This window comes from Ictalurus punctatus, chromosome 5 (assembly GCF_001660625.3).
Source record: "Ictalurus punctatus breed USDA103 chromosome 5, Coco_2.0, whole genome shotgun sequence".
Classification (NCBI taxonomy): Eukaryota; Metazoa; Chordata; class Actinopteri; order Siluriformes; family Ictaluridae; genus Ictalurus; species Ictalurus punctatus.
This window is the reverse complement of record NC_030420.2, coordinates 5,342,665-5,366,270: the sequence shown is the minus strand read 5'-3', so window position 1 is coordinate 5,366,270 and position 23,606 is coordinate 5,342,665. Positions and strand designations below refer to the sequence as shown.

The 23,606-nt window shown below is 39.8% G+C and overlaps 1 protein-coding gene across 4 annotated transcripts in view; it reads left to right on the top strand.

Moving 5' to 3' along the window:
* Positions 1 to 23,606, top strand: part of agtpbp1 (ATP/GTP binding carboxypeptidase 1) — a 29,188-nt gene that overhangs the window by 786 nt on the left and 4,796 nt on the right. The window contains exons 1-25 of one of the 4 annotated variants that reach the window (XM_017467538.3): positions 68 to 317; positions 3,619 to 3,724; positions 4,480 to 4,610; positions 8,241 to 8,308; positions 9,013 to 9,076; positions 10,026 to 10,172; positions 10,276 to 10,407; positions 11,184 to 11,277; positions 11,512 to 11,549; positions 11,765 to 11,973; positions 12,559 to 12,736; positions 12,846 to 12,934; positions 13,144 to 13,260; positions 14,748 to 15,217; positions 15,784 to 15,867; positions 16,013 to 16,099; positions 16,350 to 16,498; positions 16,764 to 16,851; positions 17,642 to 17,786; positions 17,898 to 18,048; positions 18,518 to 18,698; positions 20,283 to 20,412; positions 20,629 to 20,760; positions 21,783 to 21,959; positions 22,731 to 22,879. In XM_017467538.3, the coding sequence (XP_017323027.1) occupies positions 3,693 to 3,724; positions 4,480 to 4,610; positions 8,241 to 8,308; positions 9,013 to 9,076; positions 10,026 to 10,172; positions 10,276 to 10,407; positions 11,184 to 11,277; positions 11,512 to 11,549; positions 11,765 to 11,973; positions 12,559 to 12,736; positions 12,846 to 12,934; positions 13,144 to 13,260; positions 14,748 to 15,217; positions 15,784 to 15,867; positions 16,013 to 16,099; positions 16,350 to 16,498; positions 16,764 to 16,851; positions 17,642 to 17,786; positions 17,898 to 18,048; positions 18,518 to 18,698; positions 20,283 to 20,412; positions 20,629 to 20,760; positions 21,783 to 21,959; positions 22,731 to 22,879 (3,242 nt within the window). In that variant the 5' untranslated portion in view covers positions 68 to 317; positions 3,619 to 3,692. Of the gene's footprint in view, positions 1 to 67; positions 318 to 3,618; positions 3,725 to 4,479; positions 4,611 to 5,715; positions 5,864 to 8,240; positions 8,309 to 9,012; positions 9,077 to 10,025; positions 10,173 to 10,275; positions 10,408 to 11,183; positions 11,278 to 11,511; positions 11,550 to 11,764; positions 11,974 to 12,558; positions 12,737 to 12,845; positions 12,935 to 13,143; positions 13,261 to 14,747; positions 15,218 to 15,783; positions 15,868 to 16,012; positions 16,100 to 16,349; positions 16,499 to 16,763; positions 16,852 to 17,641; positions 17,787 to 17,897; positions 18,049 to 18,517; positions 18,699 to 20,282; positions 20,413 to 20,628; positions 20,761 to 21,782; positions 21,960 to 22,730; positions 22,880 to 23,606 lie in introns of those variants that run through there. The other 3 variants (XM_047155445.2, XM_017467539.3, XM_017467540.3) reach the window with 3 other exon arrangements.

Genomic DNA, 23,606 nt, shown 5'->3' with positions numbered 1-23,606 from the left:
TTTGTTTGCTAGCAAAGAAAACGCTGAATTGACTACACATCCCAAAAGGCGTCACTATCTTTCTTTTTTTTTTTTTTTTATCGCTCGTAGGGATGACACGGAAGTGTGTGGAAGATCTGTAGATCTTCAGTCTATTATTTCGGTGTCATTTTTAGTGCTTATGGGTTCTGAATCTGCGTCAACGTCTGTCGTCCGTAGCTGGAGGCTATCAATATGGATTGCTAGTAAATAAAACCGGAGCAACTAAGCAGGTTAAGGGAGTACTGAGAAAGGAGATGTTGAATGTTCTGATGGGGCTGTTTTTACACACGTTACAGGTTGGTAAATAATTATTATTATTTTTTAAATATATGTATATATATTCTGTAATCAGGTTGTTTTATTGTGCAGAGTTTGACAGCTGCTGGTGTAAAGGTGTTTTGTGTGCTTTAGCCGGTTAGCCAGTCGCTAGGGCAGGTGCAGCTGACATCGTGTTGTGTTGTGTTGTGTTGTGTTGTGTTGTGTTGTGTTGTGTTAGATTAGCTGTTACATTTCATACATTAACGCCTGTCTGACGAGCAGTATGAGTAGAACAGTTGTCAAGTTTAAATTCTTTTCCTGAACAATGCTCCATCGCAGTGCATTTAAAAAAAAATGTGACCTACAATGTTGTTTTAGCTAGCTGCATAATGACCGTGCAGAGGGATAAACCATTAGGTGTAGTTTAAGTAATAATAAACAAGGTTAGAGATTCTATATCGGCTATTAAAATGGTGTAAACGTGCTCCAAGGCTAATCTACTCCTGTCTTTCAAAGATGAAAACAAACAAACAAACAAACATCAGTATAAGGTTTGGTGTTGTGGATGAATTGCTTTTAACAAATGTCGGATTGTTTCTGTCATAAGAAAAACACTGGGCTAATTTCTTTCTAGCCCACACTGTACATACAGTACATTCATGCAGCTAATCAGTGACAGGTAGTCGTGTCATGTGATTATACAGCGCGACACGCCCCCCTAGATTTGATCTCCATTTGAGCTGACGCTTATCTGGGGAACCTGGAGACTATCCCAGGGAGCATGGGGTACAAGGCATGGGACACCCTGGATGGGGTGTCAATCCATCACAGGGCACACACACACACACACACACATATATATATATATATATATATATATATATATATATATATATATATATATATAACACACTTTCATACACTATGGACACTTTGGACATGTCAGTCAGCCTACCATGCGTGTCTTTGGACTGGGGAACCGGAGCACCCGGAGTTAGACATGCACACACAGGACCGCGGCGGGAATTGAACCCCTGACCCTGGAGGTGTGAGGCGATCGTGCGCCCCACTTGAGCTGATTTTATTATTATTTTTTAAATCAAGGGTGGCAAATACTCGAGTAATTGTTCTCTATTACTATACTTGAGTATTGTTTTGGCGTGTTTCTGAATACTAAGCAAAACATTACTTTCTACTCCTTACGTTCATATTCAGGTATTCGAAGTACTTGTTTCAAATCTCGTTACAAGAAGAAGAAAAAAAGGTCAATAATCCATGTCAATTCATTATCAGTATTGATCTTCTCATGCTCCTCAATGGAGTTAGCGCTGTGGCTGTGTATCTGTGTGCGTTGGAATATATACTGTATAAGCAGCGAGACCGCAGTGTTGGATTTGAAGATAAGCGCTTCGACCCTACCTCAGCAAAATAATCCAATATTCTAAAGACTCATTGTATAGAGAGATCGAATTGAATTGATGATGTCAGGCAAAACAGCTTAGCTGCTTTAATACAACCACAAAATCTTCTAACAGTTTCAGATAAGTAATCAGAAATATTATAGTAAGCATGTAAAAATTACAAGAAAAATCTTCTAGAAAGGAATTACAGTTGTAAAAAAAAAAAAAGTATGGATGATTTACTCACTCAAAATACATATAGAAATTCGATTCAAACATGTTGTTGGGTGCAGTGTCTTTTTAATTCTTTCTCTTGAAACATAAAATTTAGAAAATAAGGTGCAATTGCAAAATGTCTGAATTTACAAGAGTTTTTCTTACTTTGAATGAATGTGAAAAAATGTAAATATACTATTCGAGAAGCCTGGAGTCTTTTTTGCTATGTAGGCCTGTTTCAGTTCAGGAACGCTCATACCATAGTTCCATTACCGCATTACATTTGACCACTTAACAGAAAACTCCAAATATATAATGTTGTTTAAAATGACCAAAAAAACCCCCCAAAACATTACCTTATCTCAGATAGTGTTGCAAATTTTTCCTTTAAGTAATTTTGCCTACATATAGAAAAATTTGTCAAATTTTGAGAGCCCTCCGATGAGAACCTTCGCCATGTAATGTGATTGCAGAACAGCACGTCCTGGTCATGTGACAGCATTTTTTTTTGTTATGTCACGGTTAAAACCGCCTTTTTCCAGTTACTTTAGGAAAATAGTAGTTGTCTATTATTGCCTATCAAAATTGGAGAGAAATGAATTGTTTCCATATGGCAACACCTGCAGTAAAGAGTTTAAAAAACATGCTGTTATCTTCACGTATTCAGTTAAATGCATTTAATAATGAATGTGAATGAGGTGGATTATTTACTCTACCCCCCCCCCCCCCCCCCCCCCCAAAAAAAAAAAAAAAAAATCCCAATAAAGTGCCTTGAAACGCACAGCGTTATTCGATGTGTTAACGTAATTTCTACTGAAACAGGAAGTCAAGGCGTGATATATCGAGTAGCTCCTCCCTCTTTTTACATAGCCAGTAGCGTTTAGCTTACCTCACTGCCTGGGCTAAGCCGTACTTGACAGTTAGTACCATGGATTTTTTTATACTGTTGGGGGCGGGGCACTTCAGAATCTAGAGAGCATTTGATCGGACAGAAAATCTGATGAGAAGCTGAAGTGTAGAATGATGTCATCAAAGTTGTCGATCCGTATTGTTGGTCGAGAGAGACTGTACGTTTTGAATGTATATATCTTCTAAGTGTGAATTTTGTCATTGTTTTGGAGCGCACTAGCTTATAGATAACCTTAAGGCTGACATATTCATACCGTACTAAAAGCCACAAAACTTCCATTTGGATTTCATGGGGACCTTAAAAGTAAATACACATTGGCTGGTACAAGTAAAAAAAATCCACAAAGAAAAGATGACGGAAGTGTAAGTCTATTGGTTTGAAAGAAAGGGTTATAACTTTTCTGTTGACATTAGGAGGAAATGCGGCATGAAGCCAGTAGTGTATTACAGAATTACAAAACACGAATGCGAGAGTGAGAGTGAGTGAGCGTGTGTGTAAAAGTTTTACGCCATAGATGACACCTCATGATAAAATGCAATGCTCAACGCTAAAAGTTTTATCATCAAGACCTTCTAACAGACATTAGATTTTAATCCCGATACCGATCTCATCACCGGTCGTCACGGACTATTACTAATCATCTATTGGTGTGTGATGCTTTATTTTTGTTCACAAATGTTGTTCAGATTTGTGTAAAAGTGTTAAGTAGTGGTGTTTTTGTGATTTTCTTATTTATTAATAATGTTTTCTCCAGTTTAATTCACGATGCCATGCGATACTTCCTGTAAACATTTCTGTCTTTTCATCGCTTAGGGACGTGTGTGATGTGTGAACGGCTTTACTTTTGTCTTTCACCGTCTGTTTGACCTGCGTGAGGGGGCCGAGCAATGAATAAACCCAAAATGGCAATGGAGAAAGGGTTGGTGACCTTACATATGCGCGCACACACACACACACACACACACATACACAGTGTCCTTGGAACAATTCAGACAGACTTGAACATTAACCTTAAAGGAATACTTCAGTGTTTTTGAGCTTTACCCTACAAACATGTAAGATTACTGTGTACTGAGATAAGAATTGAACCCTGTAGAGTTATTTTCCTGTCAACACTAATGCTACATAAATGCAACGATTGATTGATAGTCTTATGATTGGTAAATCCTCTTGTAACCTGGCTTTCATTGGTAGAACCTTTGAATCCTAAACCATTTTGATGATGTTTATTATTATTATTATTATTATTATTATTATTATTATTGAGAACACAACTCATATTGGGCCTCATTTATCAATCTTTTAGTAAAGGCATGTCTGTGTGTTTGTGTGTAAGTGTTTTTCGCAGGCCAAACCAAACAAAAAATCCCCCCCAGATTTCAGTTAAAAAAAAAAAAAAAAAAAAAAAAAACGTTTACTGACTGAATTTAACAACTGCCATTTATTTAGTAATATTCTTAGTAGGAAATGTGTCAGATTTCTTGTTAGTGGGAATTACACATAGGATAAAGATGTGGTGTATGTGAGTGAGGTTGAATTCCTTTCCTTGAGTGTTCCTTTTACGTGAATATTCATAATCCAGTCATAAACCTGCAACTGGATTAAAGCATAAAAAGCATGATCGTAAATCCTTGTAAGAGTTTTAAGTGTGTGTGTGTCTGTGTGTGTGTACAGCATCCCCAGCAGTTCCCGGGTGCTGATGTTACTCGGGCAGTTGGAGAGGTTCAATGGAGAGACCCTACACTCCGACAGTGAGGCCATCAGACAGGTGACCGGCAAAATCCTGCACCTCATCCAGACTCAAGGTGAGTGAGTCCATACACTCCTGCACACTTTCCGCACTGTGCATAACCAAATCCAGACACACGCATGTAAGGAATAAAACGCAAAAGTTACTCCAAGAAACTCCATTCGAACGATAAGCTTACCAAGCACTTATCTGCTACGGGTTGTTTATATAACAACCCCTGAGATAAGCAATGTCTGCTTTACAGGGACAATAATACAGGCTGTCCCAAAAGCCTCCATACATAGGAGAAATTAACACCATTTAGTAAAATCTTTTATACGTTCTGTAGTTTATATTATATAGGGTTTTTTTTTCCAGATAGGCTTTAAGAACACCTTTTGACAAAAGAAGAACGTATTGAAATCATGCTCATGGCTGGATCGGGAAGCTGTCGCAAGGTTGCCATGGACTTAAAGAGGAAACATGGCGGGAACATCACACCCGACACTGTTGCCAAACTTAGTACGAGTTCACAAAGACTGGAAGAGTTATAGACCGGCCGAGAAGTAGTGGACGATTACGGACATCCACTGACAAAGGCACAACCTACGTGGTGCTGATAAACTGTCCATAGACCCCTATGTATGGAGACGTTTGGGACACCCTGTACAGTAATAATGAATGAATAGTGTCACATTTATATATTTAATACTGGTATCAAATGTTATGGAATGTGTGTTACATGAATTTGAATAAAATTTAAAAACTGTCTAAGCACATTTTACAGGATGTTTCATTATGTATACCGGATTAGTATAACATTTGACAAAATAAGTCGTTTAAATTCCTTCTTGTCGTTTACCGTTACATATAAATTGGTAAATCATCCCACCCCTAAGCCTAATCTTCTCTGAGTAAGCTGCCGTGAACTTTCTGACATGCCTCAGTCATTGGCCAGACTCACTGTAACTGTATCCAGCATATCCCTCATGTCTGGAGTGTGAAGGACTGAAAGTTCCCTCCTGTTCCCTTCTCCTGTCTCTCTCAGTAACCGACTCACTTACACTCCGTCTCCAACGTCATCAGTGCTGCCTGTCATCGTGCATGCCTGTCATTATTTTCACCATAGGGGGTTAGTACAGCAGGAGGGGCCTCGTGCGCTGTGAGGCTGTGGAAGTGTTAGTCTGTCAGATAATATGTCAAGCGTGCATGTCTGTGACAAACGCGTATATGCATCTGTGCATGGAAGTGTGTGTATGTGAAAGATAAAGATGGACTATAGCAGTCGCAGATGGAGGGATGTATACATTCGGCCTCTGTTCAGCCCTGGTAATTACTAATAACACAATGTTTAGAAATAATAATAAATAAAAAAAACAGACTTTATACTGCTCTGTTTCTCTCTGTAGCTGCTTGAACAGTATTTTGCTACTTACTATGTTATCAGGTAAACAGCGAGACATTTAACACGGGCGCTTTATATAATGTTTTACAATTTTTAAGGTCACTGTGTCCTTTCAGATGATTCTCTAAGTAGGTTTACCCTCTCACTATATAAAACACTATGTAAAATATTTTACTTAACTATGAGGAATTTGATTTACTTTGCAGAAGAATCCCTCTGCAATATAATGTCAATCTGAGGAATAAAGTAGCTGTTTGCTAATGTAGTTTAAACTGATTTCGCTAACAGGGAAACAAAGCATAGCTAAGGTGCAGGGTTATTATAAACTGGGTCAATGCAGATCCAGGCATTAAGATTTGTAATTTGTGGCATTCATTTATTATTTTTGTTTAAATTAGGCTTGCTGTGAATGTCGGTGTTACATGGTGTTCGGTCGCACACCGATTACATCGCTTGCCCACCGCGGCACCGCCCCCACTGTAGTTTTTGCTTTTTTATAGTAATAAAAATCATTTAGTTCAGGTAGAGAACTGACGCTACAATTAAATACTGAACACGTCTGTTCGATTCAGCATGAGCCGAATGAGTCACAGTCACAGATCAGATCAGCAGGAGTCAGATCTCGTTTATCACGTGACGAGAGTGAGGGGAGCTGACTGACAAGATTCGATTTCAAAGCAAAATGTAAAAGCACCTATTTGGCAATATTTTGGATTTAAACCCAATGTTTATAGGGAACCTGCACCAGTCAAGCAGTTGCCACCTCCGAATTGCCACTAATTCGAAAGCGAAAGTGAAGCACGCATGGTCACGCGGACGTTCATAAGCGATTTAAAAACATAAGCACGCTTTTATTAACGGCTGTAAATCAGCAGGCAGGTATATGACACAAGGACTCTCTGTCGAGTGGCTCGCGCTCTATTATTTGTAACATGATATAGGGACAGTTTTAAGCAGCTCTGTACAGGACGAGGTGCTGAGTTTTGAAAATCACACAAGTGGTTGTCTGGGAATGATGGCGAGCGGTGATTGGGTACTGGGAACAATGGTTGTCAGTGATTGGTCATTGGGAACAGTGGTCATCAGTGATTGGTTTTTGGAAACAGTGGTGATCATGATTGGTCATGGGGAACAATGGACATCAGTGATTGGTCGTCGGGAACAATGGTCATCAGTGATTAGTCATTGGGAACGATTGTGCTCGGTCACTGGGAAACAATAGTCTTCAGTGATTGGTCGTTGGGAACATAGGGTTGTAAAGTGCAACTCAGTCAGGCTTTTTAAAAAATAAAGCCACTGAAGGGGTCTAAAAGTCACCAAATCTAGTGATGGTCACAAAGTTGGCAACACTGATCAAAATAATGCATCCTAGTTAGTACAGGATACCCATAATGCACTTGATAGTATTTTTATGATTGCTTGTAAAGCAATCTTGCATCTGTGAAAAGTACTAGATCAATACAGTTCTTCTTCTTCAAAAACATCGCTTGAATGCTATATAGTGATTATTGTGCAAATGAGTAATGGCATTTGTAATTAATTAAGATCCCTTGATGCACAGTTAGGAACAGTTGCTGTTTGGGCTTTTCTACTTGCATGTTTCGGCCGTTGTTTAGATGTGATGAGGTAAAATGTTACTTGTTTCCATTGTGCTCTATTTCAAGCCCTGTCAGTGCATGCCAAACTCGCCTCTCTGAATGTAAATCAAAAGTAAACACGGCTAAACTTCTGCTTCTCCCACTTCCCTGTTATATAAGTCACTTTACCCCCTGCTCAGACCTTGTGGTGAGGATACTTGGGTTTTACTCTTGTACGTGTTTGAACCTTAATGACCAGAACAAGAACACGCTGGGGAAGAAAAGAGTATTTGCTTGCTTGCTTCACATCATTGTTTGTAAGGCCAGTTATTTTCTCCTCTTGTGGGAGAGCTGGCTCATTGAAATGGCTCAGATGTTTGAGAAAGGTGAACATGAGAAGGTAACCAGACACTTCAGAGCTTGCTCCCTGCAGATATTTTCCAGCCTGAAACTCGATTGCATGTTTGAAATGTCCTACATGGGAAGAATGTTTCAGGCCTCGGGGAAATGTTCTCCCACTTGGAAATCAAGTTTATTTCCAAATAAATCCCAAAATAAATTGCACTAAAGTATGAGCCAAATAAGCGCAGGACCGCTTGAGATACTGGCTCAGGGGGTCGGGCTACTGCACCATTGCTGTTCTACTCTGGTGAATGTTACGTGTAATCGGATTAGTAACGAAGGAACAATCTGAGTTGATGTTTTTCCTGCTGCTTTGTTTCAGAGAAGACGCATAAGGAGATCATGGCTAAAGGCTCGAGTGGGATGGAGGTCATTCTCTCAACTCTAGAGGTAAGCTCCCTTAAAAAATTAAATAAAATGTAATAATAAATAAAAACACACACATCTTATATACCATACAGTGCAGCGCATACAAAATCCCGCAATGCACTGCAATAGGTAATGTCCAAACAGTGCCTTTTACTTAGTTAATAATAATAATGATAATAATGATAATGATGATGATAATAATAATGGGGGCTTAGTGGTTAGCACGTTTGCCTCACACCTCCAGGGCTGGGGGTTTGAATCCAGCCTCCGCTCTGTGTGCACAGAGTTGGCACGTTCTCCCTGTGCTTTTGAGGTTTCCTCCGGGTACTCCGGTTTCCTCCCCCAGTCCAGTGACATGTGTTGTAGGCTGATTGGCATTTCCAAACTGTCCGTAGTGTGAATGGGTGTGTGATTGTACCCTGTGATGGGTTGATGCCCTGTCCAGGGTGTCCGCAGGGAGTCCTCTGGGATAGGATCCAGGCTCCCCGTGACCCTGAAGATAAGTGGTACAGAAAATGCATGGATGGATAATCATAATAATAGCTGTTATTATTATTATTATTATTATTATTATTACTAACAATAATAGCAATGTTAATAATAATAATAATAATAATAATAATTTTATTATTATTGTTGTGATCATTATTCCTATTGGTAATAATAGCAAGAACATTACAATACTGTTAAGAATAATTTGTTTGTTTGTTTGTTTTACCAAACAGAACACAAGGGATTTGCAGACAACTCTGAGCGTCCTGGGGATTCTGAATGAGCTGTTGACTGTGGGTGAGTTTACTAGATTTTTTTAGGATCTCTCATCTTCGAATGTTGTACTGTGTGTAATTTGTGCGCATAGCTGTAAACAACACATAAAAGAAGAGGACTTAATGATTGATCAAATGTCCTCTGCTCGGTCCTCATTGGTCTGTTATGTGGCTTTTAATCTCATCAAGGAAATTCACAAAATTGCATTGTTTCAATGCTTCCTATGTTGTATTGACAGGATTGGGGGTTCGAATCCCACCTCCGCCCTATGTTCGCGGAGTTTGCATGTTCTCCCCGTGCTTTCAGGGGTTTCCTCCGCGTACTCCGGTTTCCTAAGGTTGTAGTCTGATTGGCATTTTCAAATGGTTTGTGTGAATGTGTGTGCGATTGTGCCCTGCAATGGGGTTGGCACTCTGTCCAGGGTTTCCCCCAACTCATGCCCCAAGTTTCCTGGGCTAGGATTCAGGCTCCCCCACAACCCTGTGTATAATAAACGGTACAGAAAATGGATGGATGGATGGATTTGCATGCTGCAAGGGGTCTGCAACATCAGTATTAATACAATAATGATTAACGAGTGATCTATTGTGTAGCATGATATCCGGTAATGTATGCATGCACTCTTTTGAAGAATACAAAAAACTTGAGAAGCCTTTTTTTTTTTTCTTCTTTTTTTTTTCTTTCTCCAAACATGTACTACCATCTACATCTTGGTTAATACATGGTTGACTTTCAGTTTGTTTTGTTACAGACTGATAAATGTGCACATTTTCACCAAACAGTTCAACTAAAAATAAAAGAATCATATGAAGCCAAACCATAAGTTCAATACAAATGACTAAAAATATGACCTTTTAAAAAGATGTTTGTGTGTGTGTGTGTGTGTGTGTTTGTGGAAAAGAAATGAACATACGAAGGAAACATGAACTTCTCAGCACCTTTTAACGTGTTGTATGTTTTGGTTGTGTAGGTGGCGGCCGCAGGATTGGCGTGTTCATATCTAAAGGAGGAACCGGCATCCTCCTGCAGTTACTGATCAGCTCCGGCAGAGAAACGTCTCCCAGTGAAGAGCTCATGCTGCAGATCCACGCTCTATTAGCCAAAGTCGGGCCTAAAGGTAAGAAACAGACTTGTGTAGTAATGTATTCTGAAATGTCTGACACGCAGTGATGAGACGATGAGATGAGCGGTGAACGCCTCTTGTTTGATTCCCTCTACAGACAGGAAGTTTGGAATTAAAGCAAGGCTGATCGGGGCTCTGAACGTGACCGTGAATCTGCTGAAACAAAACCTGCAGAATTACAAACTGTTGCTGCCGTGTATACAAGTTCTCCGCGTCTACGCCAGCAACTGTGAGTGCGAGAAAGCGTCATTTATAAAGCACATTTATAAAGACAAGCCAACGTAATGCGCAGAATTTACGGTCTCTGTCTCAATCTTATGAAGTCGCAGGTCTTCAGCAACAAATGCTATGTATGGTATAGGATATGTACTATATATGTAGTATTGTGGTTTCTTAAGGTTCTTAAAAATGATGTGCGAAGTTAAGTCAAAAACGTTTGATCTTTGATCAATACGCAGCATGAATTTCATTTTTTTTTAATGTAATTACATTTTTTTTAATGTTCATTTATGAAGGCAGTTAACTAGCGACGCGCTGATCTGAGTATGAGTATTGGGATGATATTGGCGTGATCAGTTTTGTCAATCACATTTTTGTCAATCACATTTGACACACCAACATATTTTCTGCTATATGCACAGATGTTGCACTTTCTGTTTATAGTTGTGTATAAATCTGTATATAGTTTTCTTTATAGTTGCATTGTGGAATGTCCACGAAACCAATTACTTCCTGTTATGACTTACGTTATAGCAGCTATAAACAGTCGTTCCCTCACCAGCCTCTCTTTTTTAAAAAAAAAAAAAAAAAAAAAAAAAAAAAAGTTGTTTTTTTTTCTTGCTCTTAAAAAGACATAAATGAATAAATGCAAGACTTTTCCGTGTCAGAAAGATTTATATTACAGCTTTACCACTGACACTTGTATAATAAATACAACTGTTATTTGTGTCACTTAAATACTTGATCTGAACCGTTACCCAGAAGCGTTCTTATTTTCGTCAGCAGCGGTGAACGGCGTGTCTCTGGGAAAGGGCGGCGTCGTGGAGATGATGTTCAAAGTCATCGGACCCTACAGCAAGAAGAACACCACTCTGCTGAAGTATGTAGGACTCGGGGATGGGGGGGGGACTTCCTCACGCTTCCTCACGCTTCCTCACGTTTGGAGTCTAAAATAAACACATCGTTTTCTTGTGCTAAATGAAGTATAGTAATGAAGAGCAGTACTGATTACATAACGCATGTAATGTAGATTTCACAGGTTGAATATGATCCTTGTTCCTTATTATTATTATTATTATTATTATTATTATTATTTTAACTATTTTAACCACAGAGTGGCCCTTGATACGGTGGCAGTATTGCTGAAATCAAGTAAGACTTCATTTTCATCTCTAGAATCTTAAGAATGCATACTGTGACGTTCACTACATTCAGTAAATTAGTCTTTAGTTATTACCTTTTGATTGTTTTCCTGCTGTACACTCATACAACCTTAAACTAGTCACTGTTTGTTTCATGTGATGTGTGTTTATAACATGGTTGTGGAATTAAGCTCAACGTGCCAGTCCTCTTTTTTTGTTTATCAGAAATGAATGCCCGGCGGGCGGTAGACAGGGGACACATGCCAGCTCTGCTCGCCATCTATCAGGACTGGCACCAGAACGACACACGCCACAGACACGTGCTGATTCGCAAGAGCATTCTGGGTTGCATCAAAAACCTCACCAACATCAAGCTGGGTAGAAAGGCCTTCATCGACGCAGATGGCATGAGGATTCTCTACAACACATCTACTGTAAGAAAATAAGGTCTTCCGTCGATAGATTTTTAGTCTATTTGGCTGGATTCTTACAGTTGAGGTCATAAGTTTACATACGCCTTGTAGAATCTGCAAAATGTTAATAATATTATTTTAAATAATAGGGATCATAAAAATAGCCTTTTTTTTGTTTGTTGTTTTTTTTGTTGACACAATAATGGTACATTTAAGCACCACAGGGGGTGTAAACTTTTGAACAGGATGATCGGTGCAATTTATTTTAAACATGTAAATATCTTATGCAGCTTCATCAGGGCAGTACTAAATGGGGAAAAAAAAGATCTTTAAACAAAATAATAACAATTTAAACTGATTGTCCTGTTCAAAAGTTTAACCCCCCCCCCCCGCCGCCGCCGCCGGTGTAAGTTCAGTTTATTATGTCTTGTGGACTATGTGTAAACATCTGTGATGTGAAATAGTTTATTCAGGGCCACATCACACCACCTTGTCATTGATTCTTTTCCTAGAACAGCATACCTCCAAGTGTTTATATGAACGAGTCATAAAATTGTACGAATGCCTCTCAAGTATGTTGTGCATTATTCTGTCTCTGTTGATCAGGAGTGTTTGCCTGTTAGGACTTTGGATCCTCTAGTCAACATTTCCAGCCTGATCATGAGAAAGTGCTTTCCAAAGAACCGCTTGCCTGTGCCCACCATTAAGAGCGTCTTTCATTACCCACTACCACATGTTCCAGCCAGCGGACCCGTAGCTCAACTCTACAGTCAGCCCTCGGGGGGTAAAGCGCATAATATAGAGTGAATGTACTTTAATATAGTACCCTGTATCACTTCAGCCTATAGTTGCATGTGAGCATGTGATAGACCGATTGTCTGTGTGTGCTGCAGTGGATGACGTTGTAGATGAGAGTGATGATAACGAGGACACAGAGATTGACACGGAGAATGAGGAGGATGAGAAGGACCACAAGTCACAGGTCACTTCATCACCTTTAATGCAGGAATCTTATGTTGCACAACAAAATACAAGTTGAAAAGTATTCTTATTAAACATAGTGACCTTATAAGCTTATCGTTGCTAACGATATCACACAAAGTTCTGTGTTAGGTGCGAATTTATATCAAAAATTGTGAATTGCTTAATGAAATTAAATAAAAGCCTTTTTTTTGTGGTATTTCATTGCAGAATCATGATGTCGAGACTGATCTCAACAAACTACGACCCAGACAGATACCCATACGCCCATTTGATGAATTAAGACCTTTCGAGTGTTTCTTTCCGGAATTTTCTGAGGATTTTCAGGTAGGGATTTGCCTTTAGTTCATTATTTGGTGTAGATGTTAAAGCTTAAGTTAGCAAATATAGTAAAGATAGGATCAGGAGCATTCTCCTGCTTACTCTTCACCATAATTGCGTTTTCCACCCCCTTCAAACTTCATATGCATCATAGTTTCCTGAACCAGTGAGCTGAACCACTTTACTTCAGCTGAGGGCGGGGCTCATTTCTGGGCCGGAAAAATGTCAACTGAAGCCTAATACTAGCCCAATCAACACTTTTCTGAGCAATCTTTTATTATTAAAAGATTATTGTAGGTTTAGAAACTTACAAACCGCACTTTTTAAGTCCGAACACCTTTTCTGTTAATCAGCAGTTTGTGTGCTCTCTAATCTTCCCTAGATTCATGAATGAGAGAGGGGAATTTGCCGTCTGTGTCACCTCATATTTATACCTCAGTGAAACACTTGGGAGTTCCTAAACACTTGGATTGATTAATTAATTAATCAATTTTTTTAAAATACATTTTTAGAATACATTTAGTTAATTAAACATCAGAGTTGGTTCATATTTTCAGGGTGAGATTAAAGTTCTTAATCAGAGACCCCCCCCCCCCCCCCCCCCCCCCCTTCTGTCTTTACCAAGAGTGCCAATATTTCTGGAGCTCACGTCACAAAAATACACGTGAAGTGAAAAAACAAAAATTAAAAACATCCAAACAATCAGGATAAGGCAACATATCTGCTTGCCTGTCAATCATGTTGCTTGTCATTTCCTAAAGCACTAACATTTCAGTCATCTAGCTTAGGGAACACTGTATTTGTTTGGCTTTTGAGTTGTAACACAGCTAGCTTCAGCTATTTTGCAAAAAAAATTCGAACTTTTTCGTGCAGTGGCTCTGATCGATTTGACCTCTTTTCTCAGCTTCAAAATGGCTTGCTTTTCTCCCATATACAGCTCTCTGGTCTTCTTGTTGGTTTATCCTTTTTAACAACAAATGCTGTGTTCACAGGCGAAACCTAGGGCTCAATCCAAGAGTAGACATTCAGAGCTATTAATTCTTTAAACAATCAATCTAACAGGGCACACCTGGGCAGCAGGTCACATGTTCTGACATTTTTGATCACTTGAAAAAATGGGTGGGTTCAAACAAAAGGTGCCATGTTCTAAGTTATCTAGGAAATGTAAATATGAGGAAATGAAAGCCTTTAGGAGACCCATATGCATTTGAAATTCCGCAGTCGTAATGAATGGAAATGTGTCATAACTTAAATAAATAAATAACATTTCACCACTTGGTAGTTTTTTCAAACCTGACTCCTTGGTAAGCTGCACCCGGTATGATGGGAACTGCAGATATAACTACATTAGAGCTATCTGATGGATATCATATGCACTTCTTTATTGAATTGCTATCCTTGAGAAGTGTTGAAACTCCTCAGGGTGATCAAAAGTAACATTCACCATGATGTACATGCTGCTAGCAATTCACCTTGGATGCCCTCTCTTTCAGGACTATGATTTTGAGACTAACAAATCCATGTCCCCTCCCGCTCCTGAAGCTCCAAAGCACCAAAAACACTCTATAGTCATCCCCACAGCTCAGACCAAACCCAGAAACAAATCCTCACACCAGAACCAGGGAGATAAACCACTGGATCTGGATGGCATCTCAATCGCCAAAGCTCCAGAGCGGGAGCTGGTACACGGTCTGAGCCGGCTGCTTCTTGACACATCCGATCCGGTGAATGGAGGAAGCTGTGTGGAGGCGGGGCTTCAGGAAGAGGGCGGGGAGCAGGCGGAGCTCGAGGTGCCCGATACTGCCGCCCTTCTGCCTCTGCATGACCCCGATCTGTACCTGGAGATGGTGAAGGGAACGTTCTCTGTGCCTGGGTACACTGAGGTGGCGTATCCGGATTATTTTGGTCATGTAGCACCCAGCTTTCGTGAGCACATTTTCGAGAGGGTTTATGGTGTCCAGAGGTGTGTACCTTTTTTTATGTACTCTCCCCTCCCCCCACCCCCAAACCCTCGATTCCACTTAAACTGGCAGTGAAGTTACTAAATTTGTATTTTCCTGATGTATAATTATCTAATACACATGATCCAAGAACACAGCTAGCTAGATAACATGGCTAGTATACAACATGGTTTCCATGTTGAACAGTCAGTTGCCTAACGAGACAGTTCCACAAAGGAGGTCATTAAATACCAAAAACGAGACAGGAACAATTGCACTTTTATCCTCATCAAGGAATTCAGATTCTATAAATATGCTAATTAGACACACCCTCAATCCTACATGCCCCACCCCTTCACCAGAGTACTAATAAGGTTGAAAATGTGGCATTTTATTACTCTCCTGTAATTTGCATAACTTTCATTTGCATATTTGAAGATGATTGGCCTTTATATTTTATGATGCAATAACACCTGAAATGTAACATGTTCAAGCTTCCTCCTACTGCAGAAGTAACCATTGCAGGAACATACATTGTAATACATTCTAAATCTGTTTTTGTTTTTTTGTTTTTCATCTTTCCCAACAGGGCAAAAATCTTCCAGGATATTGAGAGGCTCATTCACCCCAGTGACATCATGGATAAAGTTGTGTATGACCTTGACCTGCAGAGGTCAGTTGTTAACAGTGTAACAGTTTATCCTAATATAATTTAATACTTCATTAAAATCAAAGTAGCATGTAAAGAAAAAAGAAAAAAAAATAATCTTCTTTTTTTTTTTTTTTTTTTTTTTTTTTTTTTTTTTTTTTTTTTAAAGCTGTCCGTTAATCGATGACGGCGAGTCTCTGAAGTTCAACTCGCAGTTTGAATCGGGGAACTTGCGCAAAGCAATTCAAGTCAGAAAGTAAGCAAGATTTGCCTTAAGAGCGCAGTTTATTTGGACGTGTTGGTTTCCCATCACACTGTTTTGCTTCTCGCTTCTTTAAACAGAAATGTAGTCTCTCAAAAAGTGTACGTAAGCTTTCATGAACTATAGTAGTCTGTACAATATTAAATCATGTGTTGCTACCGTTTATTACATTTCAAGAACCACCTCAGACACATTACATGGGATATTATTTATCTTTTAATATATCATTATTTGTGCGCTCCAGGTTCGAGTATGACTTGGTGCTAAACTCGGACATCAATAGTAATCACTATCATCAGTGGTTCTACTTTGAGGTGAGCGGAATGCGTGTGGGGGTACCGTATCGCTTCAACATCATCAACTGTGAAAAATCCAACAGCCAGTTCAACTACGGTGAGCTACGGCCAGAGCTTTATCTGTAAAACGTAAGAAAAAGGAAAATAGTGTGAAAGTAGCCCTAGGTCTTGAATTCACTGTGACCTCAAGCTGTTGACTTACGCTGAGGTATAACACTACACATACAATTGAATGACTTGAATGTTTGGGGTTTATTTTAGGCATCATATTGTCTCATATGTGTATCTGTACTGAATTGGTAGTAGTCTATCTGTGGCATCATGTTTATATGATTTATAAGAGCTGTGCATTCTTGCTGCAGGCATGCAGGCGCTCATGTACTCGGTACAGGAAGCGATCAGGGGAAGCCCTCGCTGGGTTCGTACTGGATCTGACATCTGCTACTACAAGTAAGTCCTGCTTTATTCCAAACGCACACCATCTAAAGAACAGTGGGCAGTTTAACTGCTCAGGACAGACAAGGGACTTATGAAGAACCATCACAAAACATTAAAACAGTCATTGATCATCCATGTAATGATACACAGTATTAAAAAATCAAGTGTGTGTAAACTTTTGAACTGGATCATTTGTGTAAATTCAGTTATTATTGTGTCTTGTGGACAATATGGTAAATGGCGCACTTATATAGTGCTTTTATATAAAGCGCTTTACACAGTGTCTCATTCACCCATTCTCACACACACACACCAATGGTAGCAGAGCTGCCATGAAAGGCCATGCAAGGCGCAAACTTGCCATCGGGAGCAACTTGGGGTTCAGTGTCTTGCACAAGGATACTTCGGTATGTGGAGTCATGTGGGCTGGGAATCGAACCGCCAACCCTACGATCAGTGGACTACCTGCTCTACCACCTGAGCCACAGCCGCCCATGTGTAAACAGCTGTTATGTGAAATAGCATATTCAGGGCAGGACTAAATAAAAATTATATATATGATATAAAATGCTTTTTTTTTTGTTGTTGTTGTTGCTCCCCATAATTCTTTGTAATTATTACAATTTTTCAGATTCTGTAAGACGTATGTAAACTTATGACCTCAACTCTGAAGATAATGACCGAAACCTGTACAATGTCCACGTAGAGAGTTCCGGTCTTGTTATCGGACGTGTTATCATAGCCGAAGTGTACCAGGACACAATTTCTGCTAATAGCTCAATATTATTTCCTGTCTAAACAGGAACCATTTCTCACGGAGCTCCATCGCAGCTGGGGGTCAGAAAGGCAAATCCTATTACACCATCACCTTTACTGTGACCTTTCATCACAAGGACGACGTCTGTTACTTTGCCTATCATTACCCGTACACCTACTCGACCCTGAAGGTATCCTAGCTTAACCTCCTGACCTTCAGTCCATTTCTATACACTGATAGTACATAGTGTGTCTGAGACTGAGTATCATGTGATGTAATGCGTGCTGTTGGTGTGTGTCAGATGCATCTCCAGAAGCTGCACGCTCTGTGCACGCCTCACATCTACTACAGACAGCAGCAGCTTTGTAAGACGCTCGGCGGAAACGACTGCCCTCTGCTGACCATCACAGCCATGCCGGAGTCCTCCAGCAACGACCACGTCTGCCAGTTCAGTACGTCTCCCTCAAACACACACACACACACACACACACACACACACACACACAAGTGTCTTATTATCCTTGTGAGGACCTTTCGATTGATATCTTTATTAATGTAGCTATGTTACACCTAATCTTAATTATAACCCATACCTTAGGAACCAAAAGGAAACATTTTGGCTTTTAGTTTTGTAAATAAATGCTGTGTGTTTTGTAAAAAGCAGTTTACCTCATGGGGACCAGCAAAATGTGTAGACAGGGTCAAAACGGTCAGATATTCTTATACTTGGCATTTGGTTCCCACCAGGATATACTAACCCCCCCGTATAAGTTTCAAATATAGCTTCTACTGCAATGGAAACATTGTTTGCAACCCATATTTGGTGTATTTTTCTCAAAATGCACACGATGCTGTGAACGAAGCCAAACATTGGCGATCCCTATAATCAAAACCTGAGCTTGACTGCTGTGGTGTGTACAGAGAACCGGCCGCTTGTGTTCCTCTCCGCGCGCGTTCACCCCGGAGAGACCAACGCCAGCTGGGTGATGAAGGGCACGCTGGAGTTCCTGATGAGCTCCAGCCCTCTGGCACAAAGCCTTCGAGAGAGCTACATCTTCAAAATCATCCCTATGCTCAACCCAGACGGAGTCATCAATGGAAAGTATGTACACACGTGCAGACGCAGACACACACCACACGCACTGTTCCATGCATCTTTATCACCCTACACAGCATGGTTTAGTTTAGTTCAGTCCCGTTAGTTTTGTCCCGGTGCGTTTCCGTAAAAGTTTTCGAATCAGTCCCTCCAGGATTTCGTGATTTTTGCGATGGCAGAAATGAACGCAAAATCAAGCAAACGCTGCAATATTCAGAGGAGCTTTTCAGAATTAGCGCAGATTTTCCACAGATTTAGGCCAAGACGAGTCATGTGACATCATCACAATGCACGTTCAGCCAAAGCCGCCTTCGATTCACACGTGCCAATTTTTTGCGACTGCAATTTCGCCAAATCACGTAACTTACCACAACAACAAAAAAACACTGCCGTAAAATCAAGCATTTTTGACCAGAGCAGACACACAAAAAACCTCTGCGAGATCCTGTACGGACTGAGGAATGTCATCTGGCGTTCTATCTGTCATCTGTGCTATTTAGCACAAGAACCAAAAGGAAAAATAGGACAAACAACTGTGTAAAGAGTGGGAACTTAAAAAATATCCAATTTTATATCCCTATCCTATAGGGATCTATATAATACCTATAGGTATTGTGATCAATTTGGCGATTCAATTCTTATTTATACGGTTTCGATTCGATTCAACATAGATTAATAATCAGTATCATATAAATGCTGGTAACTGAAACCATTCTACTTCGCTACCTTACTGAAATACACATTTACTTTAACGATAAGGCCCACACAATTATGAGGTCTTAATTACTTTTTACTTTTACTTTGAGTAACAAACATTTGTAACAAGAACTGATAAATGTGTGTATTGTAAGCACAAACTGCACAATGCCATCGAAAAAATAATAAATAAATAAATAAATAAAAACATTGTACATGCGCTACAGTGCGATTCATTAAGAATTTGAAACATGTTTAAGAAATGAAACCGTTTTCGAAATTCAAACCATGAAAGATGGCGACACGTTCAGGACGAGAGGCGACGTACAGATAATATTCACATCCTCTCAAGTAAAGCAAATCGATATCGTTTCATTAAATTGAAGTTCAATTAAAATCGGAGAATCGATTTTTATGTATGTATGTATGTATGTATGTATTTATTTATTTATTTATTTATTTATTTATTTATTTATTTACCCAGCCCTACTATCGAAGGGTTAACCGATAACAGATTAAAAACTTAAATATTTCAATCACCAGAAACTGGAACATGTGTATTGCACCAGTGTATATTAGTGGTGTATTGGTAAACTTAAACACAGGAATATTATTAACTATATAAATCAACCAGTCATGAAATTTACAATAAAAAATGATTCAATGATTCCATCTCACTAAACTGATCAAAGCCTTCACTTTGATGTGTAGATGTTAAGTAATAAAACATAAAATAATCAAAGACTGGGTGGTGTTCCACAACGTTAAATTGAAGTGCTGGCAAATTGGTGTTAAGACGATAAAACGCAATACAGGAAGTTGATTGTTTTCCTGTAATAGCAATTACTTCCTTAGTAATTCTGTCGGTCTCGTGCTCTGTGTTTCTGTGTGCAGTCACAGGTGTTCTCTGAGCGGCGAGGATCTGAACAGACAGTGGCAGAACCCCAGTGCGGAGCTTCACCCCACCATCTACCACACCAAGAGTCTGCTGCAGTACCTCAGCGCTATCGGGAGAGCACCACTGGTGAGACACTGTGTGTGTGTGTGTGTGTGTGTGTGTGTGTGTGTGTGTGTGTGTGTGTGTATATGTATGTATGTATGTATGTATGTATATATATATATATATATATATATATATATATATATATATATATATATATATATATATATATATATATATATATATATAAATATTATTGTATATGTGTGTAAATATATATGTGTGTGTGTGTGTGTGTAGGTATTCTGTGACTACCACGGCCACTCAAGGAAGAAGAATGTGTTCATGTACGGCTGCAGTGTAAAGGAGACGGTGTGGCAGACCAACGTCAGTGCCAGCTCCTGTGACCTGCAGGAGGATCTGGGATACAGGGTAACACACACACACACACACACACACACACACACACAATATATCTAGTCGATATTTTGAGATACTAATCGATAATCCACTATGAAATTTTACAACATCCTGTCAGCTGTCGATTCATACCCACGTAGCTCTCCCCTATCACACGACGTAGCTCCCAACTGCTGTTCACAGTGCATCACAGCACAGCGTAACACACTCTTCCGCATACGTGTACTCGCGGACGCCTGTGATTTGCTCGTGTGTGTGTGATTGACAGCCGAGAAAGAGCACAGCCAATTTTGCTCCCTTAGTCCCTTGCCACAGATAGCTCTGGTGATAATCATGTACGGGATGATCCCAAACTCACAATCTCCCGACTATAGAGTGAACTGAAGTAAGAAAATAACACTTCAGTCAGTCAGGAGCCTATTTTTTAAAATTATTTATTTATTTATTTATTTTTAAATGAATATTTTGGTGTTCAGCATCTCATATATATTTAGTAAATAACACATTTATGGTATTAATAATCCCCCTCAACAAAAAAAGCACATAACACACAGATGTAGGGCTGTAAGATGATATGATATTAATATTGCAATATATTTATACACTTTTTTTTTTTTTTTTTTTCTGAGGTAAATAAATTTCTTGAAAATGAACATTTTCCGTAAAGCAAAAATAAATATCAAGATATATAGATCATGTATCATGAAATTTATTTATTTATTTATTTATTTTGCACAGTGATGTAGTCAAGCATCAGAGGCTGTTAAGCGGCAGGAAAAAGTCACTTTACTTATACACAAATAAGAATTTTGTTTCTGGTGATTAGTAAATATGAATTGTGCAAAATCTGACTGCAGCTAACAAGGAAAACTAGTTCGTTTCAGGTTGTTTGTAACCACTGAGCTACCATCACCTTCTATACGTTTACACTTTACGGATGTCGTCACGTGCAAAATGACCTCTGAAGATCCGTAGCGCTCTATTATTTAGTTATTTGTTCGTTTATTTATTACATGCGTTTGTATGTGTGTTAGACTCTCCCTAAGTTGCTGTCTCAGCTGGCTCCTGCCTTTAGCTTGTCCAGCTGCAGCTTCGTGGTGGAGCGCTCTAAAGAGTCGACGGCACGAGTGGTGGTGTGGAACGAGATCGGCGTCCAGCGCAGCTACACCATGGAGAGCACGCTGTGCGGCTGCGACCAGGGCAAATACAAGGTACCTTCTTCACTTTTTGATTTCCTGATAACAATCAACTGCTTGAGTGAAGCCTTTCAGACAAAGCTGCTCAGTTATAAGTAACGAATAGCACACTTGGGGTCATGCTTTTCTAGGGAAATAATCCAGGACAAGGTGCTTGACGTGATGCCGAGTTATTGTTACCACCCTGAAGGTTGATTATTATCCATTAACTGTTGTATTCCTATTATACAACCATTTCCAGCTTTTCCATTATTAGTCATTCTAGCTCGGAGCGATTTCCTTCTTTTGGTAGGAAACACTGAAGGGACATTGTCCATGTCCCCGGGTTCAAATTCCTGACCTGGTGACAAATCTCAGAGGTGTGTGGTGTGTGTCTGGTGGCAGGAGCGGTGCGTGCGAGAGGAAGACGTGTGAGTGAGGGAGACTGAGAGAAAATACCCAGTTAGAGACGAAGAGGAAGGGACGAGGCGGGGTTTAGTCAGTAGATGGCGCCGTAGGGCAGTAGATGAGCCAAGTGAGGACGATGCTGAGATCTCGGGTCTCTAAATCAGTGACTCATTCTGCGTGTTCTCAGAGCTAATGGCTTCCCGTGAGAGAGTAAAGCAACATGGCTGAAGCTCAGTGCTTGCACGCACACACACGCGCACGCACACTCAAACATATCCTTGGGGAGATTATTTGTGATGAATCTCTGGAGGAAGCCAGTTGCTGAAATGTGTATTAGTTCAGCTTTCTCTTTGAAATTTTGGTCCATTTGAGTGTGTGTGTGTGTGTGCATGTGTGTAGGGTCTCCAGATCGGGACGAGGGAGCTGGAGGAAATGGGAGCCCAGTTCTGTGTGGCTCTGCTCAGACTAAGACGCCACACGTCACCTCTGGAGCTGCGTAACCACAACACGCACCTGCTGGACGTGGAGAGTGATTTAATAGACACAAGGTGCAATGTAACCTGGTACACACTCACACACACCCTTATGAATAAAACACTTGGATTGGCTGTGGTGCAACTGTCCAGAGCCAAAAGATTAAAAACACACCTAAATTATCACTCTATACATTTACCAGAAGACATAATGGATCCAAACTGAGCTATCCACTCAACACACACACACACACACACACACACACACACACACACACACACACACACACACACACACACACACACACACACACAGAGGGCAGCATGAGCAACATGTTTTGTGGCAGATTGATGATGAAGGGAAACGGTGCTCACTGACAAACTCTATCTCTCTCGGTTAAAGCGCTGAGAGGATGCAGTGCTCTAACACAGAAAGGGAGTTTATCCTGCAGACAGTTTGCTTCTGTGATAGAGTGAATATAGATCAAAAAGAATTTTCAAATAATGTTCTTATGGTGTTGCATATGTAATTCGAGCAATTTTAGAGCACTTCCCCACAAAAAAACAAAACAAGCTAAGTTCAAGTATTTCCTGTAAATGACTGCCAAAGGAAAACCCGAAAATGAAACTATTTTAAAGAAAATGTCAGATTTTGTCCATTGTGTCATTTCAAATCCATAAACTAGCAAAATAGTAGACATTCATAGACATAAAGAGGGTAAGATTTTTTTATATTTAGTTGCATTTTCAGTGAAAAACATCAATCTTTTCGACATTTCACGTAAATAAGAAGTCTTCAGGG